The sequence below is a fragment of the Pteropus medius genome, unplaced genomic scaffold (assembly GCF_902729225.1).
Source record: "Pteropus medius unplaced genomic scaffold, Ma_sr-lr_union100, whole genome shotgun sequence".
NCBI classification, from domain to species: domain Eukaryota; kingdom Metazoa; phylum Chordata; class Mammalia; order Chiroptera; family Pteropodidae; genus Pteropus; species Pteropus medius.
The window spans coordinates 26,271,136-26,285,660 of NW_024349801.1; the positions used below are offsets into that span (position 1 = coordinate 26,271,136).

Genomic DNA, 14,525 nt, shown 5'->3' on the forward strand with positions numbered 1-14,525 from the left:
GGCAGGAAAGCAACCACAGACAATAGGTAAATGAACAAGAGTGGCTGTGTTCCGGTAAAGCTTTATTTACAAAAACAGGTGATGGTTTGCCAACCTCTGCTCCAGGAGCAGCAGTGGAAGAGGTTGTCTTTAGCTGACAGTTGCAGAGAATAAGGGAGTAATATGTGGTAGAAGAGATGTAGAGACCAGGGTGTAGGACCAGGTCGCATAGCTAAAAACTGAGGCCAGAATGCTGCATTCTTTTTGGTTTGAAGGGAGTTCATTGAATGTTTTGATTCATACTGATGTGAATATTAGCGATTACCAGTGATGGTTGGGCCAGATTAGGAGAACCTCAGCTCCTGTGGTTCTTCTAAGATGGGATAATCAGACCTGCAGTTTTCAGTATTTGACAGCTAATAATCTGACTTGGATTTTTTTAAGGACCTTATTTGTTTAAAACAACAACTAAATACATTGTAACTAAAACTGCCCTTTTACAATTTGAAATAATTGGAAGTTATTGGTAAAATTCTTCAGATTCATAGTTTTAAAGATCCTTAAGGATAAGACACTCAGTTTTAATTTTCTGGAGGAAAGCGGGTTTGTGGGGTGAGGGGAAGCCTACCTTATGTGGTGCCTTTCTTGCTCAGTGGCAACATACAACAGTTGACTTCCTCACATGAGCCACAAAATATTATTTAACTTTCTGATCTGTATTACTGCTATCTCTTGCAGCTTGAACAGCACCTAGGCACATAGTAGGAGCTCAGTAAATGAACTTATCAGAGAAATGGTCTCAATGTAACAGGTCCACAGAGGGAGAGCTGATGTCACTTGGGCTCCTCAGGAGAGTTAACTCCCCTAAGCAGGGCAGACCCTTCCACTTGAGAAAGAGAGGAAGGATTTGTACTCGTGGATGTTCAGTAATCACTTCTAGGAGAAAAGGACAGCCCTCTCAATAGCTTGCAGCTAGAGAATGAGATGTTTTGAGCCTTCTTCTGCTAAAGATGAGAACGTGGTGGGAAAGACTTATTCCAGTTCGTGAACCCGAAATTTTCACATCCCGAAACTACAAAAGAAAAAAAGAGCCTCATCAAATATGCTTTCCTAAGATTTTCTTAAAAAAAAAAAAAAAAAATTTATATCTATATGAATCAGGGCAACCTGTGATCTAGATAATGTCATCTTAAAACTCAAAGTCTGACTACTGCTAAAATCACTTAGGAAAAATCTGGTTGAGGACATTTCAGAAAGAGCAAACAATAAAGCATTTGGGACAGACCTCTGAGAGAGGCCAACAACTACTTTATCTCACTATAGATTAAAAAAAAGTAGAGTTAGAAGGGGCAGTCCCCTCTCACAAACTGGAAGCTGTGGGCCAGCGAGGCAGGCCTACAGCAGCACAGCTAGTTAATGTCAGAACTGGGAACTGAGGCCATGCTGCTTCCCAGCACAGCAATACACAACTTAGCCAAGAACTTAAAACCCATCTCGGCCTCAGGAGGTTAGTATTTTACTATGATGACTTTTACTAGAAAAAAATCATTAAAATGATTAAAGATGATCAGACACAGTGCTTTATCTCTTTGGGCCTCAAGTTTTCTTGTTTATAAAGTGAGGGTATTTGGACCAGATGATGGCTAAAGTCTGTATGTCCAGCACTGGAATTCTACAACTTGTTTTAAAAAGCCACACACATTTAGTCCACTGAGTTCCCCAAGGGTTGTTCCTACCTGCCCAGAGTCCCACCAGCCTGGGTGTAATATTTGTTATAATCTAGTCGTAACAGTAATTGAGCCAAATCCGAGTTGATCTGATGATTCCGAACACTGGAGAGAATCTTGAATAGGAGTGAAGACTGGCGGCTAAAGCCCTGCAGAGAGAAGGACTCAAGCCGTCATTCCTGAGACTCACCAACTACCCATGTGGGGAAGGGAGGGGTGGTGACAGATGTTCTTTGGAAAAGCCTTGCTCAAAATTCTTCAGCACCACCTGGCCTTCCCGCATTTCATTTCTATTAACTCCTAAAATAACTTCTTAGTGCCAAGTCCACAGAACACAGAATTCTAATAAAGTACTCTCATTCTCAGTAGGAATTTAGCAGCCAGTTTCAAATGAATATAGTCTGTCGTGTACTGGGGTTGGGGAGAACCTGTGTGTTTTTGTTACAGGCAGATAATTATAATCTCAGTGAAAGATAGAGGGTTAGTTCAAGGAAGTAAGGAGGTTGGATATGAGAAAGTGAGAGCAAAGCCAATGCATATTTGGTGGGCCCATTAAACTATTCAGGGCTGAACTATTTTTGAATGCTGAGGAAGCACATAATTATCTGCTTTAAAATCAACCGATACCAACATTTTAGATTTGTTTCTTGTTATTTCTGTGTGTATGTACTGGGGGAAATGCTTTATTGTCTCAGAGGGAAAGATCATGTTTCTCCATTTGCAAAACCACCTCTATCCTTTGGACAGGGCTGCGTATTTCCAGCAGCCAGGCTGACTCACCTTCACCAGGATGCTCAGCTGGGCAGCCCCACGTTCATCCAGTGGGCCTAAGTTCTGACTGACGAGCGAGCAAAAGCTATGACAGAGGTCTAGGATTTCATTCAGGCAGTGAAACACCTACCCAGGAAACAGTTGGTATTAGCAAAAAGAAGGAAGATCTGTGAAATTAAAGATTTGAGAAAATAATCTTAAGAGGTAATTTATTCTCATGTTCCCACTTCTGACAAGGAGAGAGAATGCCACGTGCGAGTCCTACCAACTCCTCAAAATGCAACATGTATAAAACAAACCCTTCCCTTCCTGGCAAAGATGCTATCATTCTCTTAATCACCCCTGCACAAAACCTCCACTGTAGCCACATGAAACTAGTCATCATTTCTTGGACCCACCAAGAATGTACTCCTGCCTTGAGCTTTGCTTTCATTGTTGTTTCCTGTGCCTGGGATACTCACCTCCTTAATACCAGGTCCAACTCCCTACCCCCAACCCCCATAAACTTTAGTGACCCCTGAATCGCTCTCTATATTATCTGTAGTATTCACCTGGCGTTTGTTCAGGCCACCTGTATTGTTATTGACCTGTGTATGTATGTATGTCCTGTTTCTCCAACTAGATTGTGAGCTCCTTAAGGGCAGAGCCATGACTTATACCTCTTTGTATCCCCAGTGCCTTGCATACAGTGAGCACTCAATAAATATTTAGTGATGACCACCTGCTCTGAGATTCTACTTTTCCCCAAAGATATACTCATACCATGCAAAGACAGTCTACCTGTCACAGTGGTTCATGGTTGTTTTCAATTCACAGAACGCTTTGGAGTGGCATTTATATAACTCATTCTCCCTTAGTGAAGCAAAAATAACAGCCCCAAATACCAGAACAAAAGAGAAGTCTGTAGTGCTCGTGATGTGGCACAACTAAAGAATGACAATTAGCTCACATCAAATATACAGTGTAACTGTTACAGTAGAAACTAGAAGGGATCATTTCAACCTTCTTGCTTTTTATCCTGGAATTGGAATCAGCTTGTGAGCTTTAAAAAATACTGGTGCCTGGTCCCACTCCAGGAACTCTTTAATTTAAGTGCTCTGGGTTCCATTTGATTCCCATGTGGATCTAAGGTTGAGAATAACTCCCCTGAAGGAGATATACATATGTACATATGTGTGTATACACATAGAGGAGGACGCTACTCCAGTAGTCTCTGAAAACAACTTTACAACAACTGGCTGATCCTGATTCAGAAGATTTCTAGGAAAGTAAACACTATATGCTTTTCGTTGGTCTTTCTATGGTGTCAGAAAGTTTTAAAAATGTCTTGAAATCCTTCTGAGGGTTAAGCATGTATTCTTTCATGTATAGCTGTCCACATCCTATATTTCAGAAATTCAAAGACATTTAAGTTCCCTTTTAATGTCCCTTTTAGTTTTGCTTTATAAGTTGTTAAAAATGTTTAAATATGGAGATTGAACAATTGCTTAATGATAGTTCCATATCCTGGCAACTCAAAGTGCCTCAGGGAACAATCAGGCTAGAAGCAGTGTGGGGAAACCAATCAGTCCTACTTACTTACAGGTTTCAACAAGATAAAGGACTGGGCCAGCAAATTGCTCAGGAAGTGGTCGTGAGCCAATCGAATGCTTTCAAAGTCTCGGGTAGAATTGATTTGATGAAGCAGCTGTGAAAACTGAGACTCCAGCACATCTACCTGACAGACAGTTACACAAATAATTTTAGCACTCTGCCTATTCTAAGTACTCAAAGACACTAAGATGCCTGATAGGATGACATAGAAATTCTCTGCCCCACCCATCTTCTTCCTATCTAAGCCACTTTAAGATTGACTAAAGACACCTTTATGTTGCCTAGCCTTGTAGATAGTTATTTGCCTAATTCCTAACAACCTCCAATGTCTGGGCAGATTCCCCCTACCCCACCACCTTCCCCAACCCAATCCCCTCATGCCTTATCCCCTCCACTGACTGACTTGGTTAAGTTCTATAGGATTCCAGAAGTTACAGCAAACTATAAAAATAAGGTCAACAATAATTAAATACTACATTGCTGATAAGGACCCCAACTCCTCATTCTCATTCAGCCATTTATTTTCACTTTCCTCTAAAATGCCCCCAGGACACATGCCCAGTGAGATAATCTATGAATTTTCTCAAACCCAAGCATTTCACCAAATGCAGGATTGCAGCCCCTCTTCAATAACTCCTGCCAACCTCCTGGACTTCTCTTCATACCCTTTTACTCATCCCTCGGCACAGACCTGGAGGTAGTACTGCAGATTATCCACCAAGAATGCCATGTGGTTTCTTAGGCGCCACTTGACTGCATCGGTCTGGTTGGACTTGAGGTGTTTGCGCTGCATTTGTAGGGCCCAGCAGTGCTGCAGTTCAGCTTGTACCCGGCGCACACTCAGTAAGTACTTGAAAACAACATTGTACCTGGGACAGAAACATCAGGCTATGTAAGATAAAAACTTCATACCTCCACTTGTATAATAGACCGTAGGACTTTGTGCCACTGACCCCTCCTCAAAAAGGCAGGAAGGACTATGGCCATGCCACCCTGCACAACGCCGATCCTGTCTGATCTCGGAAGCTAAGCAGGGTTGGGCCTGGTTAATACTTGGATGGGAGACCACCTAGGAAGACCAGGTGCTGTAGGCGTGAAAAATAAGAGATTGTAAACTGACAACGTCCTTGCAATCTGTGAGGTCAACCAAGGGTTGCCTCACCTAAAAAAAAAAAAAAGGAAGGAAATGGGAATGGACAAATAAACTGATCTATATGATGGACTATTATTATATAGCCATCAAAATCAATGAACTTCAGCTGTACAACACAACAAAATGACTCCTAGTAATAGTATTTTGAATAAAAAAAGTAAATCTCAAAAGGTTACATATAGCCCAATGCCCTTTTTTATAGTGCTTACAACAACTAAATAGGAAAAAGTATACTTTGGACAAATATAGTATAGAAAATACAGAATTTAGGATAGTGGTCATTTTGGGATGTTGGAGGCAAGGGGGTAGGACTGGGAAGGACCACATAGGTAGACGGACATTATTGTTAGTGCTCTAGTTTTTGTGCTGGGAAATGGTTTTATGGTTTGTGCATGTGTGTGTGTGTGTGTGTGTGTGTGTGCATGTGTAAGAAGAAGGAAGGTCTTGCAAGGACCAATAATAAGAATATGTTAGGAACCAAGAATTTTGGTTAATATGATTCTCTGTCCTGGAAACCCAAAGAAAATGGAGGTCTCTCACTGAGACTCCCTCATGGCAAGCTCAGGGGCCAGGTGCTGAATGCTGAGCCCTGTACTAAGAAGACACACGGGAAGAGCAGGCGATTCCTGGTAGAACTGTGTGTATTTACTTTTTCTTAGGAAGACATGCAGAAGACAACCCAATTCCAATTGGTTTTAAGAATTATTTTTTCTAATAGAACGATATACTGAAAATAGTATACTTCATTTGGATTCTGATTTGAACCAACCTAACTGTAAAAAACATTTTTTAGGTAACTAGAGAAATTTCAATGTAGACTAGATATCAGATACTAAGGCATTATTAATTTTATTGGGTGTAATATTGGCATTATAGTTATGTTAAAAACATGTCTTTTTTGAATTGCATAATGATAGAGTGAAATGACTTGTGTAGGATTGCTTCATAAGGCTCTAGCAAAAAAAAAAAATTAACAAGTACATTGGTTACTGAAGCTGGACAGTGTGTACAGGGGAGTTCATTATAGTCCATATTTTTGTTTATATTTGGAAATTTTCATAATAAAAAGTTTGAAAAATACTTCGGAGTTTGATTTCTTTAAGGGTGTTACGAGCATATCAAGTCAGGAAGTGAGTGGACTGTCGGACTGTGGGGTGCTGGGAGCTGTGGAGACTCTGGACAAGGTCCAGGCAGCTTATTTAGGTGGTCTGGGGGATCTGAAACTGCCACAGAATCTTCTCCCTGAAGCAGCCTTGCCATTTCCAGTTTAAGCCTAATCTCTCATACCCTAAGCTTTTCTACTCCAAAACAGTAGAGAGGATTGTGAACAGAAAGAAGAAAGATGAAGAGAAGACATTTTGTTCCTTTGTTTCCCTTTTCTCCATTCCTCTAGCCTGAGCATGACAGCTTCCATCTTGCAGCCAGGCCAGGGGCCACTGCCTGAACCCATAAGAGCATTTGGGAAATTCCTGAAATGGCGTGGGGATGGATTTCAGAGGCAACGACCAGCCAAGTATGCTTCTCTTGCCTCCTTTCCCTGGAGCACTAATTCTCCTCTGGGGGACATTATTTCCTGACGGAAATGAGCAAGAGCACTTGGCAGGCTCTCAGGATAAAGACCAGGGCTGATCCAAGCCCTGTCTCTCACCACCTTGGTACGCTTGGCTGCTCCCACTGGCTCTCCTAGGGGTAAGGAGGTGATCTTCTCCCCAGTGACTAAAGTCCACAGCAAACACTTGGGCTTGGAGTGTTTCCAAGTAAATAAGAAAATTACAAAAGTTAGGTAGGAACCTCGTCAGTCTGATGGGATTATCAAGAGTCAGAGTCAATGTGGTACCTGAGACTGTACGTCCCAGAGGTCACAAACTAGCACTGAAAAAGAAAACTGATGGTTTGAAGGGTTTGACCTTACCATTCATTCCAGTATCCACCACTTCCTACTATCTCACATCTGTGGCTTCACTTAGTTAGGTTTTGGCCAGCACCTGAAGGCGTTGAGTTTGAAACCTCATTTACAGACTGCTAACTAGTTGGTGGCTATCAAGCTCCCTCCAATTCTATTCCTGATAATTTCTTCCCTTGGAAATAAGGTGGGTCATATTTCCCTGTGAGAAAATCAAATACTCACTTTTCTAGGACAGCGGGGGTGAAAAGAATGTGCAGTGGCCACTGCACTTTGTAGGAAAGACCTAGAGCTGCCCAGCCGGATGCAGGGGCCTCCCGTGGAGAAGTTTCTCGAGAAGGGCCTTCTCTGGCCTGAGTAGCATCTGTTAAGAAGAGAGGGAAGGAAGTCTAGCTTAGACATTGCCAACCTAGAACCAGAGCTTCAGCAGGTGAAGAGCATTCGTGAAATGAGCACTCACTCGAGCCTGCAGTATCAGAAGCATAAACGGCACAAAGGGGACTTGCAGAGGCAAGAAAACGTCTATGTGAGGTTCTAAAAGAATCTCTTCTTTTAGAGATTCTTTTTTCAGCCTTAAAGTCTAGTGGCTTGAAAAACAGAGACCTTTCCAGTGCACGACAAACAAAAACCACGGCCTGGGCCTCTCAGCTTCTGTGGACTTCCCTTTCCTCCCACATAAAATTAAGGCACTAGACTTGGTGATTTCTAAGGTCCAGAATGATATGGTTTCTGTGGAGGTGGAAGCAGAGAAAGGAGAACAGATGATGACTAGTAGGAGCAGACAGATGCAGAATGAATGGCAAACCTTTCTGCTCCTTTCCATGGTACTCAATCGTCAAATGCAACAGAGGGAGAAGGTTGTCATCGTCCAACAACACCTTGTGTGCTGACTGTTGGAAGGCCACGTTCACATCTGTAAAAAAGGACATAATGGGCTACATAACAAAGCCAGACTCCTCCAGCTCTCCACTTCTCCCCAGCCTGCCTCACGCTACGAGTAGGATGCAGTAATGTTGGTTGCTTCTGCCTGACTGGCATGCGTTCCTTCTCTTGTTGATAACAGCACCCTGATTTTCCCTAGAGAATCAGCCCTGCCCAGTATAATCCGTGTAGTTCCAGTGGGGTTGACAATACCTGATCCTAGGGGTAGGCAGGTGACCCAGGCATGATCAAATGGAAGGTCATACTCTACCTTGTTACACTATTTTATTTAGAGATATAAACGTGACCGAGCCAGGCCAACCCAGAGGCTTTATTCAGACTGAAAGAGTACAGCTCTTTAATTTTCTTTTTTTCCCCAGACTCTGATCCTTAACCCAACTTTCCTTATGTAGTCTGAATGGGAATGGTGATCATTCCTATTGGTCAAGGGTGAACACTTTGGCATATCTTAATGTCTGACCTCTCTGACACAGGGATAGGTATAGGTCTGAGCTGGACTAATCAAAACCCTCTCTCTGGAATCCTTTCACTCGCTATCAGAGAGTCTGGGTTGGCTCCGCCAGTAGACACTGTGAGGGATGTTCCTGGGAGCTGTTGGTGGCCATGCTTCCAGATGGGACTATAAGGCCATCAAAGAGTGTACAGAAGGCACAGACAAGATATGATAAAATGGAATCCTAGCAGTATTTAAGTTCCTGGTTTCAGTCATTCTGAGGCCTAGTTATACCCTATCCCTTTGGAGTTATAGGTATAATAGCAAATACATTCTCCTTTCTACCTAGGTTAGTTCATGTTACGTTTCCATGATCACAACCTTAAGAGTTTTAATACAGTACGTGGTGGCAATAAGTCCCAATATGTTCCATAAGGAATATATGTGTAGAATCTGATAAGATAAAATACCTGGTTTGAAGGCCTGTGTCAATTCTTCCAGGAAGGGACACAAGTCAAGAGGCTGCTCCCAATGACCTCGGTGTGAAGCCTAGCTGAAAAGCCTTCCATCTTTGGAAACTCAACAGTCTGCTCTTATGTGGAATAGGCCTAAATGGTTCAGCAGCAGTCAAGAAACACCCGACAACTTTAGTAAGCTGGTAATTCTCTGGTCCACAGGGCACTTACCATGTTCAGTGACTGCAGTGGGGGGTGTTTTCAACATGTGTTGAGCTGTGTCAATGAAAGCCTGAAACAGTTCTCCACGTCCCAGAAGGTAAAAGTCTTTAATGATCTGCAGACAGAATTTCAACTTACAATTTGGTAATCCAGCAGGGCCATGAGCTTCTTACTTTCCTACTGGAATTACACATTTAATTTCCAAATCTCATCAGTTTAAGTCAATCTACAAAAGGATATAGGCTTTTGACATTTCAAAGGGGCATACTTAGCAATCTCTTGTGGCAAGATGACCGATGTGTCTTTGGTATCATTTATTCAGTGAAAATACAATTATATTAAGCCAGAAGAAAGTAAACACCCAAAGCTTTGTATTGTAGTAAATTTACAGTATTAGATGTAATTGGCCCATTAGGCCAAGGACATAGAAGGCCACTCTAGAACTCTGGGTACGGACTATCAGTGCTCTTAGGAGAGGCTAGAGAATTACGTCATTGCCCACTAGCATCATTCTGAGAGTGAACAGAACAGCTAAGCTATTACCTTCAGCTGACCCAGTAAATCTGACTCTTCCACCATCAGCTTCCAGAGATGCTGTGAAAAGAACCATCAAAACAGGGACAAAATTTCATTACAATGAAAACTTCTGTAAAAAATGATTTTACACAAATCCAACGATGTATTGAAAAAAGAATATAAATCATGACCAAGTTGAGTTAATCCCAGGAATGAAAGGGCAGTTTAACAGTAAAAAAAAATACACACACACACACACACAATGGAAATGTTCTGAAATTTAGTAGTGATGGTTACACGCATTGTGAATATACTAAAAACCACTAAATTGTATATTTTTAAATGGCTCAAATGTTATGTGAATTGTATCTCAATAAAAAAATAAATATGAATGTAATTTACTAAAGATCAAAAAAGAAAAAACATGATTACTTCAATAGACGCAGAAAAAGCACTTAATAAAAGTCAACATCTATTCAAAAAAGTATAATTGGAAAGGAAGACACAAAAGTTACTATTAACATGATGTCATTTATCTGTATATGAAGTCCAAGAGAACTTATATATAGATTATTAAAACTAGTAAGAATTCAGCAGGGTTGAGGATTAATGTACTAAAATCTACTGCGTAACCATAGCCAGCATCAATGGTAAAATCCTAACTAGGATTTGTCCTGCGAAGTGATCAACACTAAAGTACCTAGAATCTCCAACCTGGCCCTTAACCCTTCCTCTTTTACTGGAACTGACACAGATTAGGAACTGGCCTTTGGCCCCTCTCCAGGCCATGTTACTAGACAAAGTAGGGGACATCTCCTGGGGAAAATATGCACACAGGTCAAAATAACTTAGACATGTGAAGAGTAAAAGACATACAACAGACGAGATAACACACACCATATGAAGCAGAAGTTTTAGAACAGACTGAGGGATAATACAAAGTGTCACCCAGATCTCCCTTCTAAGACTGAGGTATTCATTACCCCGGTTGTCAAATATTGCCTGTTGTTGGCCCTCCAGGAACGCCCTTGGCTAAAGGGAGCTTCCTTACCTGTGGTTTCTTTCCCTGAGGACAGGCCATTCAATTTCTGACAGATGCAGAGGTACAATGGCCTAGCCCTTGAACCTTAATTTAGGACATCTCTGAAAGGCCATTACAGCTTCAGAACTCTGCACAGGACTGGCCAAGGCTTCTGCTGCAACTGTATCACAGCTTACCTTCTCTCTCTGATCAACCCTGCTTTCCTCACTTTTTGCAACTAAATTTTAGTCTCAGAATCTGTTGACACAGACCAAGATTTTAAAATATGCTTGGTAAAAATGCTTAAAGAGGTAAGGATAATAGCAATATACATATACAAAAGAAATCATAAAAAAGAACCAAGTTTCTGGAACAACTGGATATCCACATGCAAAAAATTAAGACTTGATCCATACCTTGCACCACATACAAAAATTAACTCAAAATGATCACAAATCTAACAAATCTAACTGAAAATTATAAATTTTCTAGAAGAAAACAAAGGAGAAGAAAATCTTTGTGATCTTGGGTTAAGCGAAGGTTTCTTAGGCACAATGCCAAAAACCATGCTTCATAAAAGAAATTGATAAATTAGACTTAATCGAAATTAACTTCTGCTCTTGAAAGACAGTGTTAAGAGAATGAAAAGACAATTCATAAACTGGGAGAAAATATTTGTAAGTCACATATCTGATAAAGGACTTATATCCAGAATACAAAGAATTCCCAAAGTTCAATAGTAAGAAAATAAAAACAATAAAAAATGGACAAAAGATTTGAACAGACAATTCACCAAAGAAGATACGTAGATGGCAAATAAGCATATGAAAAAATGTTTAACATCATTAGCCATTAGGGAATGCAAATTAAAACTACAATGAGGGAACACTCAAATGTCTATCCACAGAGAAAACATATTAGTATGAATAGTGGAGTACTACTCTGCAATAAAAAGGAATAAACTATTGCTACATGCGATATGTATTAATCTCAATTATGCTGAGTTAAAGAATACCTAGGAATAAATTTAACCAAGGAAGTGAAATATATGTATAACATAAACCACAAGACTTTGTTGAAAGAAATCAAAGACGACACAAATTGAAAGACATCCTATGTTCGTGGGTCAGAAGAATCAATATTGTTAAAATGTCCATACTACTTAAAGCCATCTATAGATTCAACATAATCCCTATCAAAATTCCAAAGGCATTCTTCACAGAAATAGAAAAAACAATTCTACAATTTGTATGGAACCATGAAAGATCTCAAACAGCCAAAGCAATCCTGAAAAAGAAGAACAAAGCCAGAGGCATCACATTACTGATTTCAAACTATACTACAAAGCTATGGTAAATAAAACAGTATGGTACTGGCATAAAACCAGACAGACCAATGGAACAAAACAGACAGCTTAGAATTAAATCCCCGCACATACAGTTAACTAATATTTGACAAGGGAGCCAAGAACACCCAATGGGAAAAGGATAGTCTCTCCATAAACAGTGCTACGTAAACTGGACAAACACATGCAGAAAATGAAACTGGACTATCTTACACTGTACACAAAAATTAACTCGAAATAGATCAAAGACTTAAACACAAGACTTACTAAAAAACTTCTAGAAGAAAATGTAGGGAAGAAACTCCTCAACATTTTGTCTTGGCAGTGATTTTTTGGATATGACACCAAAAACAAACAACAAAAGCAAAAACAACAAGTATGACTAAAACAAACTTAAAAGCTTCTGCACAGCAAAAGAAGTAATCAGCAAAATGAAAAGGCAACCTACAGAATGGGAGAAAATATATGCAAACCATCTATCTGATAAAGAGTTAATATCCAAAATATATAAGGAACTCATAAAACTTAACACCAAAAAACAAGACAATCCGATTAAAAAATAGGTAGAAGACCCGAATAAACTTTTCTCCAAAGAAGACATGTGGATGGCCAATAGACATATGAAAAGATGTTCAACATCACCAATCATCAGAGAAATTCAACTCAAAACCACGAGATATCACCTCACACCTGTCAGAATGGCAACCCTCAATAAATCAACAAACAACAAAAAGTGCTGACAAGGATGCGGAGAAAAGGGAACCCGTGTGCACTCTTGGTGGCGTTTTAAATTTTTTCAGCCACTATGGAAAACAGTATGAAGATGCCTCAAAAAATTAAAATAGAACTACCATATCTCCCAGAAATTTCACTGCTGGGAATTTATCCGAGGAAATCCAAAATACTAATTCAAAAGGATATATGCACCTCTATGTTCACTGTAGCATTACTTACAATAGCCAAGATACAGAAGCAACCTACGGGTCCATTGACAGATGACTGGATAAGGAAGGGGTGGTACATACATACAATGGAATAGTACTCACCTACAAAAAAAGGATGAAATCTTTTCATTTGTGACAATATGGATAGATCTAGAGGGTATTATGCTAATTGAGTCAGACAGAGAAAGACAAATACCATATAATTTCACTTATATGTGGAATCTAAAAAAAACAAAATAAATGAACAAACTCAGATACGGAGAAGAAATCGATGGTTGCCAGATGGGATGGGGATTAGGGAGGCTGGGTGAAAATGTGAAGGGATTAAGAATTACAAATTGCCAGTTATAAAAACAGTCATGTAAAGTACAGCATAGGAAATATAGTCAATAATACTGTAATAACCATGTATAGTATCAGATGAGTACCAGACTTATTGGGGTGATCACTTCGTAAGTTACATAAATGTCTAATCACTATGTTGTACACCTGAAATTAATATTGTATGTCAATTGTAATTGAAAAATTAAAAAATTTTTTAAAAAGAATTGTATGTTCAGGATACTTTGAGAAGACCATTATTTCAGAGAATAGATGTGATAACTCTCTTGTAATACATTTAGAGAAGTGTTTTAACATGTATTAACAAAGGTTATAAGAGTGTTCTGTGCAAGCTAAAGAAAAAAGAATAAACTATTGATACATGTAACATGGATTAATCTCAAAATAATTATGCTGAGTAAAAGAAGCCGGACCCAACTGCCCCCCGCCCCACCCAAAGAGTACATACTGTTTGATTCCATTTATATCAAATCTAGAAAATGCAAACTAATCTATAGTGACAGATTACATGACAGATCTCAATGGTTGCTTGGGGAGAGGGAGGGTAAGAAGGGTGGGATAAAAGCACATGGAAAGGTTGAAAATAAGGATGGAAGAAGATATATCAGGTAAATATGACATGAAAGAAAACTGGATAGTGATCTTAATAACTAATAAAATTTAAGTCAATATATATACATATAATAAGTGATAAAGAGAATGTTATGTATACATAAAAGGAAAATTACTAAGTATATATTCATTATAATATACACATGCTTAACATGTAACCTAAAAATGAGGAATTAGAATATGCATAGAACTCAAGACTCAACACAGAAATATACATTCTCTGTGCACATGGAAAGCAATTAAAAATAATAAACAGACCTAATATTAGTCCATAAAGGCAGCCTTACTAAATTCCAAAGGACCAATATACAGACTATGTACTCCAACTATACTGCAATAAAATTAAAACAATAAATTCCTTGGGTTAAAAAAAATCATAGAGAAATTAAGAATTATTTAGAACAAAATAATGAAAGTAACTTGTGAGACAAAGTCAAAGCACTATGTAAAGTTTTATATATATTTCTTAGGAAACAAAGGTTAAAAATAGAAGAGTCAAGCTTCGCCATATGCAATTAGAAGAGAATAACAGAAAATGCAAAGAAACAAGAAGAAAAATAAAGGCAG

The 14,525-nt window shown here is 39.4% G+C and overlaps 1 protein-coding gene and 1 pseudogene across 5 annotated transcripts in view; one reads left to right on the forward strand and one right to left on the reverse strand.

Annotated features, from left to right (window-relative positions):
- Positions 1-44: 44 nt before the first annotated feature.
- Positions 45-14,525, reverse strand: part of TUBGCP4 (tubulin gamma complex component 4) — a 65,824-nt gene continuing 51,343 nt past the window's right edge. For 3 of the 5 annotated variants that reach the window (XM_039888345.1, XM_039888344.1, XM_039888343.1), the window contains 9 exons: positions 9,722-9,772; positions 9,188-9,293; positions 7,932-8,039; positions 7,352-7,490; positions 4,762-4,939; positions 4,060-4,194; positions 2,487-2,603; positions 1,716-1,855; positions 46-1,051 (listed from right to left, as the gene is read on the reverse strand). In XM_039888345.1, coding sequence (XP_039744279.1) covers positions 1,039-1,051; positions 1,716-1,855; positions 2,487-2,603; positions 4,060-4,194; positions 4,762-4,939; positions 7,352-7,490; positions 7,932-8,039; positions 9,188-9,293; positions 9,722-9,772 — 987 coding nt within the window. In that variant the 3' untranslated portion in view covers positions 46-1,038. Of the gene's footprint in view, positions 1,052-1,711; positions 1,856-2,486; positions 2,604-4,059; positions 4,195-4,761; positions 4,940-7,351; positions 7,491-7,931; positions 8,040-9,187; positions 9,294-9,721; positions 9,773-14,525 lie in introns of those variants that run through there. The other 2 variants (XM_039888346.1, XM_039888347.1) reach the window with 2 other exon arrangements.
- On the forward strand, positions 5,046-5,164 carry LOC120623160 (uncharacterized; annotated as a pseudogene).